The sequence below is a fragment of the Lutjanus erythropterus genome, chromosome 9 (assembly GCF_056507025.1).
Source record: "Lutjanus erythropterus isolate fLutEry1 chromosome 9, fLutEry1.hap2, whole genome shotgun sequence".
Taxonomy (NCBI): domain Eukaryota; kingdom Metazoa; phylum Chordata; class Actinopteri; order Lutjaniformes; family Lutjanidae; genus Lutjanus; species Lutjanus erythropterus.
This window is the reverse complement of record NC_139325.1, coordinates 14,820,091-14,838,194: the sequence shown is the minus strand read 5'-3', so window position 1 is coordinate 14,838,194 and position 18,104 is coordinate 14,820,091. Positions and strand designations below refer to the sequence as shown.

General features: G+C 38.9%; 2 protein-coding genes across 3 annotated transcripts in view; one reads left to right on the top strand and one right to left on the bottom strand.

Moving 5' to 3' along the window:
* Positions 1-3,788, top strand: part of ankib1b (ankyrin repeat and IBR domain containing 1b) — a 41,329-nt gene extending 37,541 nt beyond the window's left edge. For both annotated transcript variants that reach the window (XM_084726248.1, XM_084726249.1), the window contains exon 20: positions 525-3,788. In XM_084726248.1, the coding sequence (XP_084582374.1) occupies positions 525-1,451 (927 nt within the window). In that variant the 3' untranslated portion in view covers positions 1,452-3,788. The remainder of the gene's footprint in view (positions 1-524) is intronic.
* A 1,241-nt stretch (positions 3,789-5,029) lies between these two features.
* Positions 5,030-17,689, bottom strand: LOC146321194 (protein lifeguard 1). Its single transcript, XM_084726247.1, has 11 exons — positions 17,604-17,689; positions 15,239-15,384; positions 14,747-14,912; positions 14,273-14,351; positions 13,764-13,817; positions 12,000-12,090; positions 11,840-11,877; positions 11,118-11,205; positions 7,637-7,726; positions 6,936-6,983; positions 5,030-5,532 (listed from the first exon to the last, which is right to left on the bottom strand). The coding sequence occupies exons 2-11, from the start codon at positions 15,341-15,343 to the stop codon at positions 5,380-5,382; spliced, it is 912 nt and encodes a 303-aa protein (XP_084582373.1). The 5' UTR covers positions 15,344-15,384; positions 17,604-17,689; the 3' UTR covers positions 5,030-5,379.
* Between the last annotated feature and the right edge of the window lie 415 nt (positions 17,690-18,104).

The following is an 18,104-nucleotide window of genomic DNA, read 5'->3' as shown; positions in this document are numbered from 1 at the left end:
GAAGGACTTTTTTTCATTTCACTCACTGTGGCTAGATAATGCTGTTTTAACAACATTTTGCTTGACCAGTTGGGTCACACTTTATTATTTATTTATTTATTTATTTATTGTCAAGGCAGTCTCAAGACAACATGTTTTAAAAGTCTAATACACTTCTTCCTGTTATTGTCATTTGCACACAGTTAAATTATGCACATAACATATTATCAGCCTTATCTTTGACCACTGTAGAATTTTTTATAGATAAAGCCTTACACATACATACAGCAGACAGCAACACAGCAGTTATATATATATATATAAAAAAAAAGAAACTGCCATTGCCTGCAGGTGGCACAAGTGTCAAAACAGCAGCAGCCATTGTTTTCTGCAGATGACACACAGCCTGTCTACATCTGCAGCTCTAACCTGCTGCTGCTTTTACTTTCTTTGCCAATAGGCGGTGCAAGTTGAACACTGCTGGTGTCTGTAACTGGATGATATTGGTTTCGCCTGAGTCACTGACACACTGTATTTTCTTGCAGGGTCTTGGTTCTCTGGATGACGATGACCCGAACATTCTCCTGGCCATTCAGCTGTCACTTCAGGACTCGGGGATGGCAGGGAGCGGGTCCAGCCATGATGTTCTTGCCAACGAAGCTTCACTCGGCGCTATCGGCACCTCCCTGCCTTCTAGGCTTGAACAGAGCGCTCCAGGTGTGGAGGTCCTCCCCAGAGCTTCCCTAAGCAGCTCAGAACTGCTGGAGCTGGGAGATAACTTGGCTCGACTTGGCAACATCAACATCAGCAGCCAGTACTCGGCCACCACCGCTGTACACACCACCGTACAGCACTGTGACAGCCATCACCGGGCCCATAGAGCTTCTGTGCCGATACCAGTGGCTCCAGGCGGCAGTAACTCCTCGACAGGCCTCTTCTCCTCTTCCAGTGACACCATAGATTCTACCACATGCGGCAGTCACGACCCCTCCTCTTCCTCTGCGTTAGCAGCCAACGCTAACCTGCTGGGCAACATAATGGCATGGTTCCATGACATGAATCCTCAAGGTATTACCCTGGTCCCTTCAACCTCCTCTGACACGGACTCAAATCTCGGCACGCTCCATGCAGGTGGAGGTGGGTGCCTGCAGAATGACGAGAAAGGTGGCGCTGTCCTACCTGAAACCAGGAAACCTCAGGAAATGATGTCAGAAGTGGGTTTCTGCTCTCAGAGACTGAGCGACATGGAGGAGAAGGAGTGTGCTGTTGCCGAGAGGCCCACGCAATTAGATCTGGTTGGGGTGGACACCGTGCCACTACCTTACATGGGCACCCTCGACATGAGCGGAGACCACGCTGAGCGGGGCGGCTCGAAGGTCTGCCATGTCGACACACCACAATGTGACTCCATATCTGACCAGCTGCCCAGCACCAGCTCGTCTGAGTGGGAGGACCAAGTGCACTTGGTATGAAGTGATTGGCTGAGAGGGGAAGGAGATTTTTCAGAAAGGCCAAAAAAACACTAGAGATTTGAGGAATATGCGTAGTAGCTGTTCAGGTGGAATGTAAACAGAATGAAGAATGTGTTTATGGGTAAATGGGGGAAGAAGTATTTAGACTTAGTCTAGCACTGCAGTTAGATTGGTTTCTTGCGTTTACTGTATCGTCATCCCCCCAACAACCAGCCCTCCTGCAAGGAAAACACTAACTGAAGGAGAGATTACATTTGATAGCAGTTTTCAAGGATAAAGTTCCTACAGTGAATCTGTGCTGATAGAAATATGAGTAACTTGCTTTTTCTGAAATCAATTTTAGAGGAGATTTATAGTCTTAAGCATAGTGCAGGTATTTTTTCTTTTTCTTCCACTGGAGTAAAAGCCTACTGTATGTGTCTGAGTCAGGTCTGAGAGAGGTTTTTCAACTGTACAGATGAGCAGATTTTGCTCTAATATTCAATCTGTGGGGGTACAGGCTGGAAAATAGTTTCTCGCTCCTGTCCAAATCTGCCTACTTTCTAGGTGCCAAACACTGACTAGCAAAAGCACAATTTGCAGTCACCAAGTGGATTCTTCAGAGCAAATTGTGCCTGCTTGTTACAATCTCAACCATTCAGCCGAACTTAAATGTGAAAGTCACGAGCCATATTTTTATTTGTGGTTGTGGCTGAGTGATATTTTCAAATCTGAAAGCTGTAGTGCGCTGTGTAAATCTGCAGTTTAAGACCACAGTGGTTGTTCAACATTCACACAAAACAATTTAGATTAATCATTCACATGAGAAGTCAGTGGCCTGCTCGGAAACATTTCAAAATTGAGTTGACAATGCTCATTCGTCTCAAAGCCTCGATCCTAACACACTTTTCAATGAAAAATGTCTTCTGATCTTCAAAAACGGCAAATGCTGACAGGCCCAGAGGGGCTGCTCAGTGTCATTCAGTTCACTATATTCTGAATTCCATTGTAGCTCGCTTAAATTAATGTTAGACTACTGCAGTGAAGTGTGGAGCGTGACACACTAAGTAGACAGTGAGCAGTCGTGTTTATACACTGCAGGAAAGGCCAGTGAAAGAGCTAATCAGGCAATCACATTCAGACTTTGGTGAATTAATTAATCAAGCCCAAGTCACTGTAATTTATCTCTGGTTTCTATTTAAGTGTAACATAAGCAAAGCCTTCTTTGAGCTCTGCAGAAGTCCCAGGCTGTGGGGTATAATGCATGGAGAATTCATGAATGTGTGTTGCATCTCAAACACATGGGGAGTCCATGTCTTTGTAACAGTTCTCTACGCAGTTAGAGATTCAGTGCCTTTATGTCAATCACCATTATTTAATTTTTTTCCACACATTTTCTGAGTGCTAATTACACAGTATTTACAATGTAAACAAGACAAACACCTGTTACCTTAAAGTTTTTTCTCTCATTAAGTTTATAGTGTGCAAACATGAGATCTTTTTCCATCAGAATATTTGTAGCATGAGGCTTTTTGTTGGTTCTAGTAGTATTATGTTAATGGATAATACTGATTTTATATGGTTTGGTTTAATGGGTAATGGTTAATGTCATACTTTCAAATCTTGTTCCCAAATATTTTGAAAAAGTTTTTATTTCATTTTTTTGTGCAGAGGGGCTTAGTCTGCATTTCAAAATGGTTGGTTTTTCTGTGGTTTAGAAACTAAAATCACTGTATTGACTTTGGAATGAGTTGACCTACTGTATGTGTATCATGTATCTTACCTGAAGACACTAAAATGGAGGAAAGTTGCAATATAAAGTAGGTATTTATTTGAAATAGATCTGAAAATGGATCACCAGTAATCAGTATCAAATGGAACACATTGATCAGTGTTTTAAGACGTTTAATTGTGTTTTTGTACAGACTAATGTCTGACTGAAGTAAATTACCTTTGCTTTTCTAGCAGATGTATAGAGCCACATTAAACCTAAAGATAGCGATGCTTTGACAAGTGTCTTGAAGTTGTGAAACTGTGAGTGCCATATGGTTAGTGGAGCTTGGCTAATATAAGTGGGTTAAACAGAGGAGATAACACATTTTGTGTAACAGTTCGCTGTGCATGAAATGGGTTTAAGTCTAAATGGAATTTGTACTTCCTTTGTATTTCACCTCTAATGTCCAGGTGATTTATTTTAAAATGGCATATAACATTTTGTAACTCGTTGAGATTTTCTATTGTAAAGCAACTAATCCTTGAAATGCTATTTGCACTTTCATAGTCTATACTTGATACATTCCCTCTTTATATGAAAAATGTTTGATGTGTGATGCCAATAAACTATGTGTTAAGTTTTAATGTGTGTTTGACTTTGGTCAATGAGATACGCACATTCTGAGCAAACAGAATATTTTGGAGAAAAAAAAACTCACCCACCTGTTTTTATGGGAGTGCTGAAGCTGACAGATTCTGTCCTTTAATGGAGTTAGTTTGGTTTCTGGAATCTGGTTTTCCAAAAGTATCTTTATGCTTCCCATAAACTTGAGGGAAAATGACACAATTTGATCTTTTCAACAGCAAGACTGTTAAAACTTTTGTAAATACAGCACAACTCAAAGGATATCTGAACATGTGACCGTAATACCGTAAATTAATAGTTCAGTGGCTAAATTGTTCAGTCAATTTCTATTTGCCTTTACTTCTTTTAATTTCTTACTATACAAAACTGAATATAACAATAGAACCTAAGTTCAAGTGTGATATTAAAACAATAGAATATTAAGCACATCAATGTAGGTAGATTTACATGCTAGTGCAGTACAAAAATCACAAATATGGTACCCTGAAGTTAAAAATGCATTTTGCATGCAGTGCATAATATAAAACCTGAGGTCTGAGAAAACAAACCTGGGTAACACTTTATTTGAAGCAGTGTGCATAAGATTGACATAACCCCATCATAACCATGACATAACACCTGTCATGAACATGAAGGAGTCTTTAATGTTAAGGATTTGTTACCATTAAATGCCAGTCAGTCAATTATGTAATTGTTAACATTAAATTGACATTTATTATGACAACCATTAACAGAGACAACCCATCCTGCCAGTGTCTTTGTTATGATAACTTGACATTAACAAAGAAAACATAAACTGCCATAAACGTGTATTTTGTGCCTGTGAATGTATGTACAAAATTACAACTGTGTGAAAAATGTAATTTCCCATCAGGGATTAACAAAGTATGCCTTGTTCTTCCTCTTCCTCTTCTACTTTTTCAAATGATCAAACTTGAACTATTTAGCTATGGCATCTTAATGCCAGGCCACTGGTAGACAATTATATGACAGTGTAATAACACTAAATGACATCAGACCAAATCCAAAGTGTACTACCGTAGTTGACGTCAAGGAAAATTTTATGATAATGGTCTCATGACAGCCAGTGTCAAACTCAACCACATATAGGCAGTTTAATTTATTTATTTTTTAAAAAACATTGATACTGAAGTGCTCTATGGCATGATTATGACAGGTTATGTTGTCTTAGTTAATGTCTAGTTTTCATAACAAAAAAAAACTAAAAAAAAAAAAAAAAAAAAAAAAACTGCATTAAAAAGACATAGTTGACCCAATTATACTTAAAGACAGTCATAAACATTCATAGACTCCTGCATGTTTTTGACAGATGTGATCTCATATTTATGACATTGTCTTGTCAGTCTTACACAGACCCCTCAAAATAAAGTGTTACCCAATCCTATATCTTGGAAAAATCACAGTCATCTCTGCTTACTGAAGTATGACAGCAGATGTCTGTAGGATTAACAGTGGGCTGGGAATCTTCATTCTGTAGAAATGTGATGCATGATTTACTACACAGTTTGATATTGTGTGCCAGAAGAGTTTCAGTGCTTCTGTATGGTGGCCTGTCATGGAGGTTCAGTGTTAGCGGCAGAGGCCAATGAGCTGCAGCAGGAAGAGGAACAGGTTGATGATGTCCAAATAGAGGCTGAGCGCAGCGAACACGTACTCCTCGGGAGAGATTTCATACTTCCTATGTTTCCCACCCAGGATAAGCTGAGTATCAAACACCAAATACTGCAGAGAGACAGAGAGAGCGAGGAGATGCTTCAACACTGACATCTGAAGACAGCGCGTTAGTGTGATGAAAGAGACGGAGAGCCGGTTACAAGAGTCGGTCTGAAAGGAAACAAGGGGAAGTATTTCTTATCTTTGAAGGAGAAGGGACTGTGGAGATAAACAGGCCATGTAAATACTTGAGTAGTCGGAATTGTGCAGCTGAAAATAAGTTGTGACTCGCTGCTGACAGCCTGTTCAGCTCTGTGTGCAGTCGCAGTTTGTTCCACCAGCTGACGAGATGGGTCACAACATTTGCTGTTAATGCCAATGGCACGCGGAGAGGTGGCTGTGAAAATGAAGCCTACTGCTGTTAAGCGGTGCATAATTGAAATTAAAAGGGCACGAGGACATCAGAGTCTCTCTCTTTACACTAACTACTGTGACAGACACTGGAAGCAGGCTGCATGGCCCTGGGATCACATCTCACATCCCATACATTCACTTCACATTAACTTCACATTAACACACACATTCTTTACTGTAATGATGGTTTCTTTCATTTAAAGGGGTATTTTTCAGTATATTTTCCATTCAACTTGAGTTGCAGAAAACCATATTGTATCAATAAATTGATAGTTTGGATTATTTAAAGTGGAGTTATGAGGTGCTTATTGATAGTTAGTGTATTACCCCCCGTAGATTTTGGTCAACGCACCCCCTGTTTGGAGAAGCAGAGAGGGGCATCACCACAGAAGCTAAGCAATGTGCTGCTGTGCACAGGGTCAGGAGCAAAAGTTATTTTAACCACCTCAGAGGAATCCAGCTAAAAACATCAATATCAGTTTATGTGTACGCTATATTTAGAGTATTTTCACCACTTTACCTTGCTGTCAGACAGCCTGGCAGGAAACCACCGTGTTACAAGCAGCCTTGATTTGTTCGTTTTTCTGTGTTATTGCATGACTTTTGTGATTTAAAAGAACACTTGAGATTCACGCAATTAACAGAGTTAACTACCATATCAAGGCAACGACAGACCAGCAACTCCTGTGGTCTTTGAGGTAAAATTACTGATTTCACACAAGGAGTTTGGTTTGTTTGGAGAGAGTGACATCTGGCTGGTACAACCGCAATTTCCTGTCTGAAAAGCCTGTCTGACAGCAAGGTGAAACAGTGAAAATATAGTGTACAATTAAACTGTTTTTTAGGCTGACCTTTTTTAGGTGGCTACAATACCTTTTCTTGCTGACCCCGTCCCCAGCAAAACATTACCCAGCTTCCATGACAGTGTCCCTTTCTGCTTCTCCAAACTGGGGGCATGCCGACCACCATCTGCTGTAGCTAACACACTACTATCAATAACTCATACAACCCCACATTAAATCATATGAACTATACTTTTAAAGTTTAAGGGTACTTACTAAAGAAAACAGCAAGGTTCCCAGGCAGGCATATGTGATGTGGACATACTGTTGAAAGAATCAGAGACACAAAATCAGCATTCAGCAACATAAGTGACTTTATACAAGGGGAATGTGTAATTAAAAAATCTCTATTTTACCATTTAAATTAAATGTTTGTTATTTAGTGAAACAATTAAGTGTGCTTCCTGCAGACACAATAATTCAGCCTCACCCTTAAACCGTAGCTAAAAAAATGAGTATACTTTGCTTCCTTTTATCCATTTTTCCATTCTAGTTGTTCTGTAAGGTAAATATGATAATCAAGGCTGATAATGGGTGCACACAATATGCTTTAAGAAAGCAGTGTTTATTTTTTGTTCCAGTTCAGTTGTTGCCGTGTAAAAATCGCAGTTAAAAATCAGTGGGATGCTTATATCTGTAAATTCCCTGCTTAAGGCTGAAACACTAACAGCCGTCAGAATAAACAGCCGTGTATATTTAAATACATCAGTCTGAGATCAGTGCAACTCCTGAGAGGTTTGAGGGTGCATGCTTTCTTCTTTATAGTCTGTTCTGCACACAGGTCAGTGCCAGTACATCCTGAGGATAAAAGCTTTGAGGCTGTATGTACTGTCTGCCTCCAACTGCACACTACTGCAGTTCATTTCAAACATGTTCTCACTGCAAACAGGTGTAAACACTGTGGCTCCTCGATCTACCTTGGATTGGAGGATTGCACAAAGCAATGCAAACGAAAAGAGGGTCCACGCAAACACCCACAGGCTCCCATTTAGTCCGGTGAAGTCCCACTGGTGCAAGAAAAGACGGAGAAGAAAGAGGGAGACAGTGAATGTGATGAGCCTTTCAAACAGAAAACATCTCTCATTTACACTCATCATTGCCATAAAAGCCAGGGCGCTCAAGGTCGTCTGCATTGCAGCTGTGCTGTGAGGCGCCGCAGATTACTAAATGATGAAGACATATTGCAGCTCAACACACAAGAAAATCTAATGATTCTGGATATAATGATGCCGGATAATTAATCAACAAACTGCAACGCAGAAGAGGGGAGGGGAGGTGGCCTTTTGGCCTGCGTGCCCTTTTCACATAGCGAGAAAAAAGATGGCAGTTACTACAGGAGAATCACTAACTCCGATCACCTGAGGAGCTGTGAGCTTAACATCCAAGGCCGTCTGCATGACATTTATACCACAATGACAGATCATGCGCATGAAGTCATGGAAAAAAAAATAAAACTAAAGCTGGTGCAGACACTTTTTCTATTTAAATCACAGCAGTCCCTTTTATAAACCTGATGCATGTCTTCTTTCTACAGATTAATGAGCAGAGAGCATTTAAGAAAAGATAAATTCTCAACATAATCATTAGACACCTGCTTGCTGGTTTTATCCAAGCTGGAGAAATAAATGTCTGCAGCTCCTTCAGAGAGCAATAAGTGGCTAAATGTGTGAAATGTCAAACTGCATTAAGAAGCAGCGCTGCATGAAAAACTACATTAAAAACCCACATAATTGTATAAAAGATACTTCATAGGTTGAGGAACACTTTGGAAAACCGTTGTCAGTAAGCAGTTTGTTGCTGCATCTACAAATGCAAGTTAAGATTCTACCATGCAAAGTAAAAGCCATATATCAACAACATCTAGAAAGTCTGTAGACTTCTCTGGGGCCTGAGTTCATCTGAGATGGACTGACGCAAAATGAACAAGTGTGCTGTGGTCTGACGAGTCCACATTTCAGACTGTTTTCAGAAATCATGGATTTGGATGTCATGACGTCTGGGCTCAAGAGGAAAAGAGCCATCCAGATTGTCACCGGCACTAACATCAAACGTCAGCATCTGTGACAGTATGGGGGGTGTGTTATATTATGGTTGTGTCCATATAGCATCATGGGTAACTGTCACATCTGTGAAGGCCCCTGTTGATGCTAAAAGGCACATACAGGTTTTGGAACGACATATGCTGTCATCCAGTCAATGTCTTTTTCAAACACATGACTACTTATTTCAGCAAGACCATGCCAAGACATATTCTGCACGTGTTACAACACTGTGGCTTCACTGTAAAACACTTGAGGTTCTAGACTGTCCTGTCTGCAGTTCAGACCTGTATCCCAAAGAAAATGTGTGGTGCATTATGAAGTGTAAAATATGACAATCGAGAAACCAGACTGTAGCAAGAATGGAAACAAATTTCACTTTCAGAACTTCAACAATTAGTGTCCTCAGTTCCCAAACGCTTACTGACACTTTTGGAATGAGTTGCAGGCATCACATTCAGAATTAATACATATTTACAAAAAAATAATGAAGTTAATCAGTTTGAGCACTCCATATCTTGTCTTTTGTCTATATGTAACTGAATATAGCTTGAAAAGTTTTTGCAAATTATTGCGTTCTCTTTTCATTTACATTTTACACAATGTGCTAACTTGGAATTGGGGTTGAATATGTACAATCATATTTGCATATAAAGCCTATAAATATGAAGCTACCTTTTGTTCTAAATTGTTTTTTTTATGTAGCAAAAAAATGACAATACAATGGTAAGCTTTTAATTTTAGACTTGTTTATCTTTTTTGGTCTTCTTTCTCTCCCCTAATTTGATTTTTTTTTTTTTTTTTTTTTTTTTTTTTTTTTTTTTTTTTGCTTGTCTGTTTTTGTTTGTTTTTGTATTGATATCCTACTTCTCTGTGTGTGTATCTACTCCTTTCAACTCTTTCAACTTGTGTAATACATACTAAAAAACATAAACAGTATAATAAAAAATTTTTTTGGACCAACAACCAAAGAAACACTGATCCCCAGAGGAGCTGTGAGCTTACTGTCCAAGGCTGTCTGTGTGACACCTACACCACAGAGATAGAAAAAGCTCTGCACACAGCAAATGAAGAGCAAGATGAACATGAAGTCATGAAAAAAATAAACTGGTAAAACTGGTTCAGACACTTTATCTATATATATCACAGCATTCTCCTCTATGAACCTAATGCCTATGACTTCTTTCTACAGATTAATGAGCAGAGAGCATTTAAGCAAAGATATATTCTCAACATAATCATTAGACACCTGCTTGCTGGTTTTATCCAAGCAGGAGAAATAAATGTCTGCAGCTCCTACAGATGTAATAAGTGGCGAAATGTGTGAAATGCCAAACTGCATTTAGAAGCAATTAAGAGGGACTCAGAATGCAATTTGAATTTGGCCTACATCTATTTCACTTGTCTAATTTTTTGCCCCGCTGACTGTATGATTACTTTTGTTCTGAATATGAGCCTTTAATTGAAGCAGCATGCCAAACTATCTATGAAGTCATTCTCGAAAGGTCTCCTCACTTGTGCACATTGACTCTTGCTAATAAAAACTCCCAACTTTTAAATGTCACTTACACAAGCTGTTTTATATAAACCAAGTGACATCACTAAAGCAGGCTACTTTGTACACAGCATAAAATAAAATAAAACTATCTTGCTGGAGAAACTACTTTAGGGTCTACTTTTATATTTCAGAGCTGTTCAATTATTATTGTAATTTTTAGATTAGATTCTTGGTGAGAGATTGGGAATGCAAGTCAATTGGATTTTCTTTCTTTTTAAGAGTATGTGCGTGCCGCTGCACAAACACACCAGAAATTACCTTTTCAATATTAAAATACATCTCTCTGGACGGGCATCATGTCTGAGTGTTTCCCTGAAAGGGATCTTTCAAAGATTAATCTCAGAGCATGCTTGCTTTATTAGACAGGTCATTGTGAAAGGAGACAGGAGGAAAAGAGGAAGAGGGTGTATTTAGCAAAACGACAAAAGGCTCCAGGCCATTTCTGAACTCAAAGATTTGTTGCATGAGCGTCAGCCAGCACGAGGACAGCCCAGAGGTTTAACTCTGTCCCACCGCTGGACACAAGGAATTAACTTGATTGACAAATACACCGATCTCAGCAGTAATCATAGTTTTTGCCTGGGCAGCAAACTCATCAGAGTTTTAAACCTGCAAATAGCAAACACTGCATGAGAAAACCTGGCCAATAGCTCAGCTTAACACTTTTCCTTTGAGTGCACAGGAAACACAGCTCAGCGTATGAACATTCACCGCCGACTGCAAAGCAAAGTCGCCGCAGTTTATGAAATTTCACTTTTGGCTGCACTGCAAACTGAGTTCAGAGTGTGTGACAGATCTTACCTTTGACTGCATGGCAAACAGCGTCAAGGCGAAGGACACCAGTGCCGTGGCCCCCACAGCCCACATAACTGCTTCGGCATGAAAGTACCTGCCGACAGGAATATCAAACAGATATTCAGAGGGAAAAGACACCCCACAGCATCATGTCTAACGAGTCAGCAGGCAAAGCGCACACACAAACAGTAGGGTGGTGCTCTATCCTAAAACGGAAACATTATTTTCTTATAAGGAATGTGGTATTTTTTCATCTAATAGTCTGTGTTATGTGTCTCAACCAGAGTGATGACAGAGACCCCCCTCTGGACGTGCACTGCATAATGTATTGCCTGCGTTCATTTCATATCAGTTACAGTACAGCTTCAGTTATGGCGATGTCCTATAAATATGATAATTTGAATGTTTTATTGATAGCCAGGCTTCAACTGATACCTTCTTCTGTCACAGTGACAAGCTGCTAAAAAAAGAAACGTCTCACAGATGGAAGGGGTAACTCGTGTTTACACAGGCACCGGTACAGAAAAATTGCTATTTGTGATGTTTCTGATTTATCTTCAGCCGGAAAAACCTTTTTAATTTGGTAAACCAGCAACGATAACATCTTATCAGGTTTGATGGCTTTATTGCTGAAATCCAACAGGTCATCAGATATAGATCACATAGGTTATTATTGTGTAAATGAGTCAGAATCAGGTGGGGATTCAACCCTGGAAACAAACACTCACACTGCCACCGAGCCGAGCATCAGGCCCTCTGCAATAGTCTGAGGAAGAGGGAAAGACAAATGGAAAGTAAATACATGACCAAAAACAAAACAAAACAGTAAAATAGAGCAGGTGTGGTGGGGGTTTAATTTGATGCCTGGCTGGTACTGCTTCTACTCACAAACAGGCCCAGGGTGATGAAATTGAGGGGGACTTGACGACGGAGGTTGTCACAGCAGGACAAGACCAGGATGAGCACTACTGTCACTGCCCTATTTCACAGAGAATATAGAGTGTATCGTAAATAGCAAATAAACAGGCTATAAACCGAAAAAAGCACAGCATTCAATATGTGAATTCACTGAGTGCATTATTTATGCACAGTGCAGCTGGCAGGTTCTTGGACTGGGGTGACAGTTTGGGATTTACTTGTATGGATTTCCATAAGAAAGATTCTCATTCAGATGACTCACCACCTGGAGATCTGTCGCTGGACAAACTGATTTAAAGAAGGATAACACTTTATAATAACCATCACTCATCATCAACAAACAATTAAATCATAATTAATTATGTTTACTGACAATTAGTAATGCTATAGTTTATCTTATTATATAATTAGTTTGTGCAATATAAAATAATGAGCTGACAGAATGCAATATGTTAGACTCTGGCAGGACACCTGAGGAGGACGCGCTGTTCTTAAACACAGTCACAGGTGATGGACAGTGTTTCTCAGATTATGAACTTTTAATGTGAAGATGTCGAACATGTTATCATCACTATTTTGCTGCTGCTTTTTTTATTCAACTTGATGCAAATTCAAAAAAGGCACAACAGAATTATTTCCTTGGTATATACATGTACATATATATGCATTTATTTTCACCCTATGCCACTCTGAATTTAATTATTCATCTGTGTTGTATTTTATGTGTATTATGAAGGCACTATAATTCTAATTTCACTGCACAGCCCTGCGTTGCATGATGATAATAAAGGCTCTTGAATCCTTGAATAAATTGTATATTGTTTAATAGCTAATAAAATACAATCACAATTACATCTGATTACACTGGTAAACTAACAGTTTATTGTTGTATGCATCATAACGTTTTACATATAATATCACTGCAGTCGGGCAGAAATCTCGCATCTCCATACGTTGTCTGGTTTTCAGAAATAATAAATGCTACTGGTAATGCATTACATCTGTTTGTGGGTTTTACAAATATTTAATCAATGAAAAGTATTAAAAAGCTTGTAGTCTTGACAACACAGTATTTAATGAAACGAAAAATGCAGGGTTTTTTCATTTAAGTAACAATTTTGGACATTTAAGGTTTCTGCCAGACAGAGATGATATAAGCCTTTGTTAATGATTACCAAATGATTTGTAATCTTTGTAAGAAATCATTACATACACAGACAGACCAGATATTTGTCGCACTTTGGTAATGATTCATAATTAGTTTGTAAACCGTCCATAAAGAATTTTTGGATGGCTATTAAAAAGCTGCAACTGATACCTAAACTACATAGGTTATGTTACATATGTGAACTTATGTAAGAAACAAATTTATTTTAACCTAAAGCATGACCTTTTCTTTAACCTTCCCAAGCACATTTGTTGCCTAAACATAGCCAAGTACTTTTTGTGTCTTTATTTTGAAACTCTACCCAAATGTTGCATATCTATTATTGCTGGTTATAAGTTTCACAGCTCTAATACTTTGTCAGCGGTGAATAAATTACTTAAAAAGTTCAGTTTATAAACCATATATAAAGATTATTTGAATGTCTGATAACAGTAAAATAAATATTAACTAAAGTTTAATTAACTTTCAACTTAGCATTTATTAATGGTGGTTATTATAAAGTGTTACCAAAAGAACAAGACTGTGCAGCATCTAGACAATCTAACTGAATGTGTTCGATAGCTTACATCATGGTGTAGGAGAACCAGAAGTTGTCCCACGTCCATCTCTTGAGAGTTTCCCTGTTGTTAGTTACGAAAAAGGGAGAAAGGGAGAGGGGAGTGTTTAATAGAGGCGCCTTTTATTTGATAGGTAGTAGAATGATTTTATTAAATATTAACAGAGGACAGGGCATTGTGCACATGGGAGCTGAATACAATTTATGAAAAGAAATTACTGTAGCAGTGTTCTACAACATCCATTATACAAAACATAAAGCTTTCAAACTACTGCAAGCGAAAATATTATGTGGCAGAAATGCACTTTTATTCTCTACCGTCTTGTCTCACCTCACATATTTATGTGCTAGGCTGAACGCTGTAAGTTTTGTGAGGACAACTATGTTACTTGTGGTCCTGTGGGATGTTGGGTGCACTTACACACTGACAGAATATACTAAATGTGGATAGATGGATAGGTGGCTGGCATGGATTTGTCTCTTTTTTGGAGGGGAAACCCTCATGTAAAGGTGCCTCACCAGTAAAGAAAAGCACAGATAATCCCAACAGTCACCAGCAGCTGAATCATCAAGGTCAAGTAGACTTTCCTTATGAAACCTGTTCAGAAACAAAGACACAGACACATAGAAAGGTAGTCAAACAAGAGAAGGATAGACAACAGCAACTCAGCCAGAGTGAATCAGACAGGCAGGGAAGGTTGTTTATGCTGCACAACATTTCAAAATGGTTCTGTTTTCATCAAACCCACATTTCATCCTCTCATTTAAAATGATTTGTGTTGTGTGGGAGTTGAAGAGCTGAGGCAGGGTACAGCAGAGATCAGGAAACTATTTTCAATTTGAAATCAATTTTAAGAAAAACATTGCAAAGCAAATGAGGGAGTAAACACTGCTTATCCCTTTTCAGCTCTGACCATGCAAACAAAAAATGTATTATCTTTTCTCACTTCCTATCGCTTCCTCTGCCCATTCCTTGCTCCCTCGAGCCCTCACCTCTTCGTATGGCACCATCACTGAAGCTGCTATCCTCTAAACCTTGAGAGTAGTCAGGTGGAGTCTGACCGTACTGCTGGACGCCTCTAGCTGCTTCCATGTCCTCAGGATGGATGTTATCGTAGGTGCCAGGAGGGGAGACCACTGCAACGTTCCCCTTCCCTACCTGACTCATCCAAAGCAACAACAACAACAACAACAACACAGGTAGATCAAGCAACACTTGGGGAAAATTCTACTTTTGAACAAAAATCATGAAAAGGTCCTAGTTTTCTTTTTGAAGTGTGTTAATGAAAGAAAATCAATCATCCATGTTGAATCAAAATTGTTTTAAGAAGGTTTTATGATGATCAAAGGCTCCTAGTGTGTGAGCCTGACTCATAGTTGGACATTAAATCCAAAATTAATTGGAAGAAAACATGGTTTTAGCTTGCTGCCTCACTCACTTTTCTCCTGTGAGGCTGACGTAAACGTACTAATATTGCTACTAACCTGATAGCTCATCCCTGTGTAAGGACTGCGTCCATAGTCCTGAAGACTGTACTGAGGAGGGCGAGGTCCATAACCACCATTGCTGCTGCCTTGAGTTGGATCCATTTTATTTGCAGATTTTTTTTTTTATCAATTGAGGCACAAAACTGACAAGTGAAAAAAAGTTAAAAGTTACAGGTACAGTTCAGGTCACAGTTGAGACATAAAAGCGTTCTTTTGAACAGCATCAGAGCTTTCATGAGTGATGTTAATTTGGCAAATGGGGCGATGTCAGTGTGGGAAAAAAAAAAAATGAATGGGTAATTACAAAATGATGCATCACACAAACACAGGGAGCCATCCATGACAAACATCCATAATTATGGCCTTGAGCCTCCATTTAATATAGCTGTATGTATATTTAATGGCCAAATAGGTTGTGGCTAATTGATCTCAGAGGAAATTCACTTGTTATTAAGAAGGACAAACAGATAGGAAACTTAGGGACTCTATTTTATATAAAGTGACGACAGGAGAGTAACAAATTCCTGTTAAAGATTAATCATTAAACAAATGAATGATGTTATGATCACTGTTACACAATGACCAATTTTGTTTGATATAGAACTGCAATAAAGCAATGACACTTTCCACACAGCAGTTATAGACACATCAGGATTACATAATAATCTATCTAAGGTTTAATAAATAACAAAACATACTAATATCAGTACATACTAATGACTGTGGAATGCATTGCCATAATAAATCATCTGCCAACTTCAACCACGTTTTGACCTCTGATTCCTGCTTCATCCTCCTCAAAGCTACAGTTGTTAACTTCTATAAAATGACGTTTTTTGTCATATTTGCTGAAACTGAAATTATATCCTGACAGTAATATGAGACAGATAATCTGGTTCCTCTGGTTCCTCCTAGTACTTCTATTGGCATTTGCAAAAATCCACCACACCTGAACAAAACCAGTCAAAACCAGTTTCCAACTCTAAACGTTGGCATTTTTTGACCTAGTCGAGTCGAGTCAAGTCGAGTCGAGTCGTATTCCCAAGTCATTAAAATACTGACGCTGGCTGGATCTGATTGGTTATTTTTGTTCAGGTGTGATGGATTCTTGAAAATGCCATTAGGAGCACAAAGAGGAGCCAAAGGAGCCAGATTTTTTCAAATATTATCTCCCTCATGTATTACTGCCAGACTATAGTGACTGTTTCAGCAAATATGACAAAGTTATTTTTACAGAAGTGTAGCTGTAGCTCATAATTGATTGATTGACAGAGACTTTTCAGCCCCCTAGCGTTTCCATGTGGTATTATTGTTGTCAAACACATCAGGTGCGGTGTCAAAAGAGATCAATCCCAATAGCGTATTTAATTTGATACCTTTTTTTTTTGTAGTATAGACATGATCTTAAAACAGTTTGGTAGCAAAGCATACAATTAAGTTATTTTCTTCTAAATCTGGACTCAAAAAGGATTAAATGCAGGTATTGTTCAGTACTGAGTACCGGTACCCACTCCCAGTAATAACATAGTAATAACATAGTTTGAGCTGTTATTGCTTCACACGAACCAGTAATTAGAGCTTGGGTTGGTGTTGGGGTACAGGGGAGCGTAACATTAGAAGAAAACATTAGAAGAAAAAGTTTGAGTTTGGTCATTCATATAGTCTATCATGGAGACATAATTTTGCCTGGTGGCAGACAGATATGTATAGTGAAAGCGAATAGGGAACCAGTCTGAACATGGATGTATAACCATAATGGTTATAGAATAAAGACATAGAATGTGCAATCAATATTTACTTCAAAATGATCGGTTAAAGCAAAATTTTGTCTTTTTCCACTCTAAATCAACACCACAAACTAAAACCAGAACAATGTTATGGTTATGTTTTACACATCCTGGTTTCAGAAACCTGGATATTCTACACGGAGTACTGTAATAGAAACCAGGATACTGCGGCACCTAATCCTTCTGAACAGCCTTTGTTGGTACAGAACAGAGTGGTTGAGATGGTGACAGATCAAGATACAGCTGTATGCAGATGATCAGAAACCCAGATACTGTTAATATCATGTATACAAGGATATGAATAACCAGGTTTCTCGTGTTCCATATCCTGAATAAGATCAAAACCAGGATACTTGCGCACATGGAAACACAATTGTATCGAAATGACATGAAGTGGACTTTGTTTCCGTTCGTCTATATAGCTCAAACATCACTTCAGAGATGTGATGAATGGAGCGCTATAAGTTCCTCCTTGTATTTTTGAAGTCTTTACCAAGTGATCAATTGCTGTTTGACTTAGGCCTGTTCACATAAACCAATTCATTACAGGTGCAATCTATGATAAAGTGTCTTACCTCCGCTGTGACGGCCAGGAATCTGCCCTGCTGCTCTTCCTGTGTTAGTGTTGGTTCCCCTTTAGGGCAAAGTCTACCTGCTATCAGTTGGTTCCCACAGAGACAGGACTTTAGCTCCAGGGGGAAGGATGTATCCCTCATTAGGCTCAATGGGATATTCAGATGAAGTTCTTAAAATGTCATTAAACCACCCAGGCTGGCACTTTGTCAGAGCAAATCTTTTTCTTTTACCAATGCGGATTCACACGCGCAGGCTTTTAGAACAAGTTAATACTGGTGCTTTTACACACTTCAACTAAGTTGAATTTAATTTCAATTTCCTGTAATGATATATCACTGGCCTGCTATGTCTGATAAACCTGTAACATTTAATCCTTTGTAATACAAAAAAGGTAAATGTGGCGCAGTGGCACCCTGTGAAATCCTGTGTCACATGACCTTCCTGACTCACCTTGGTTACACATTGATAGCCTGCGGAAATCAACCAGTGAGGGGGAAATG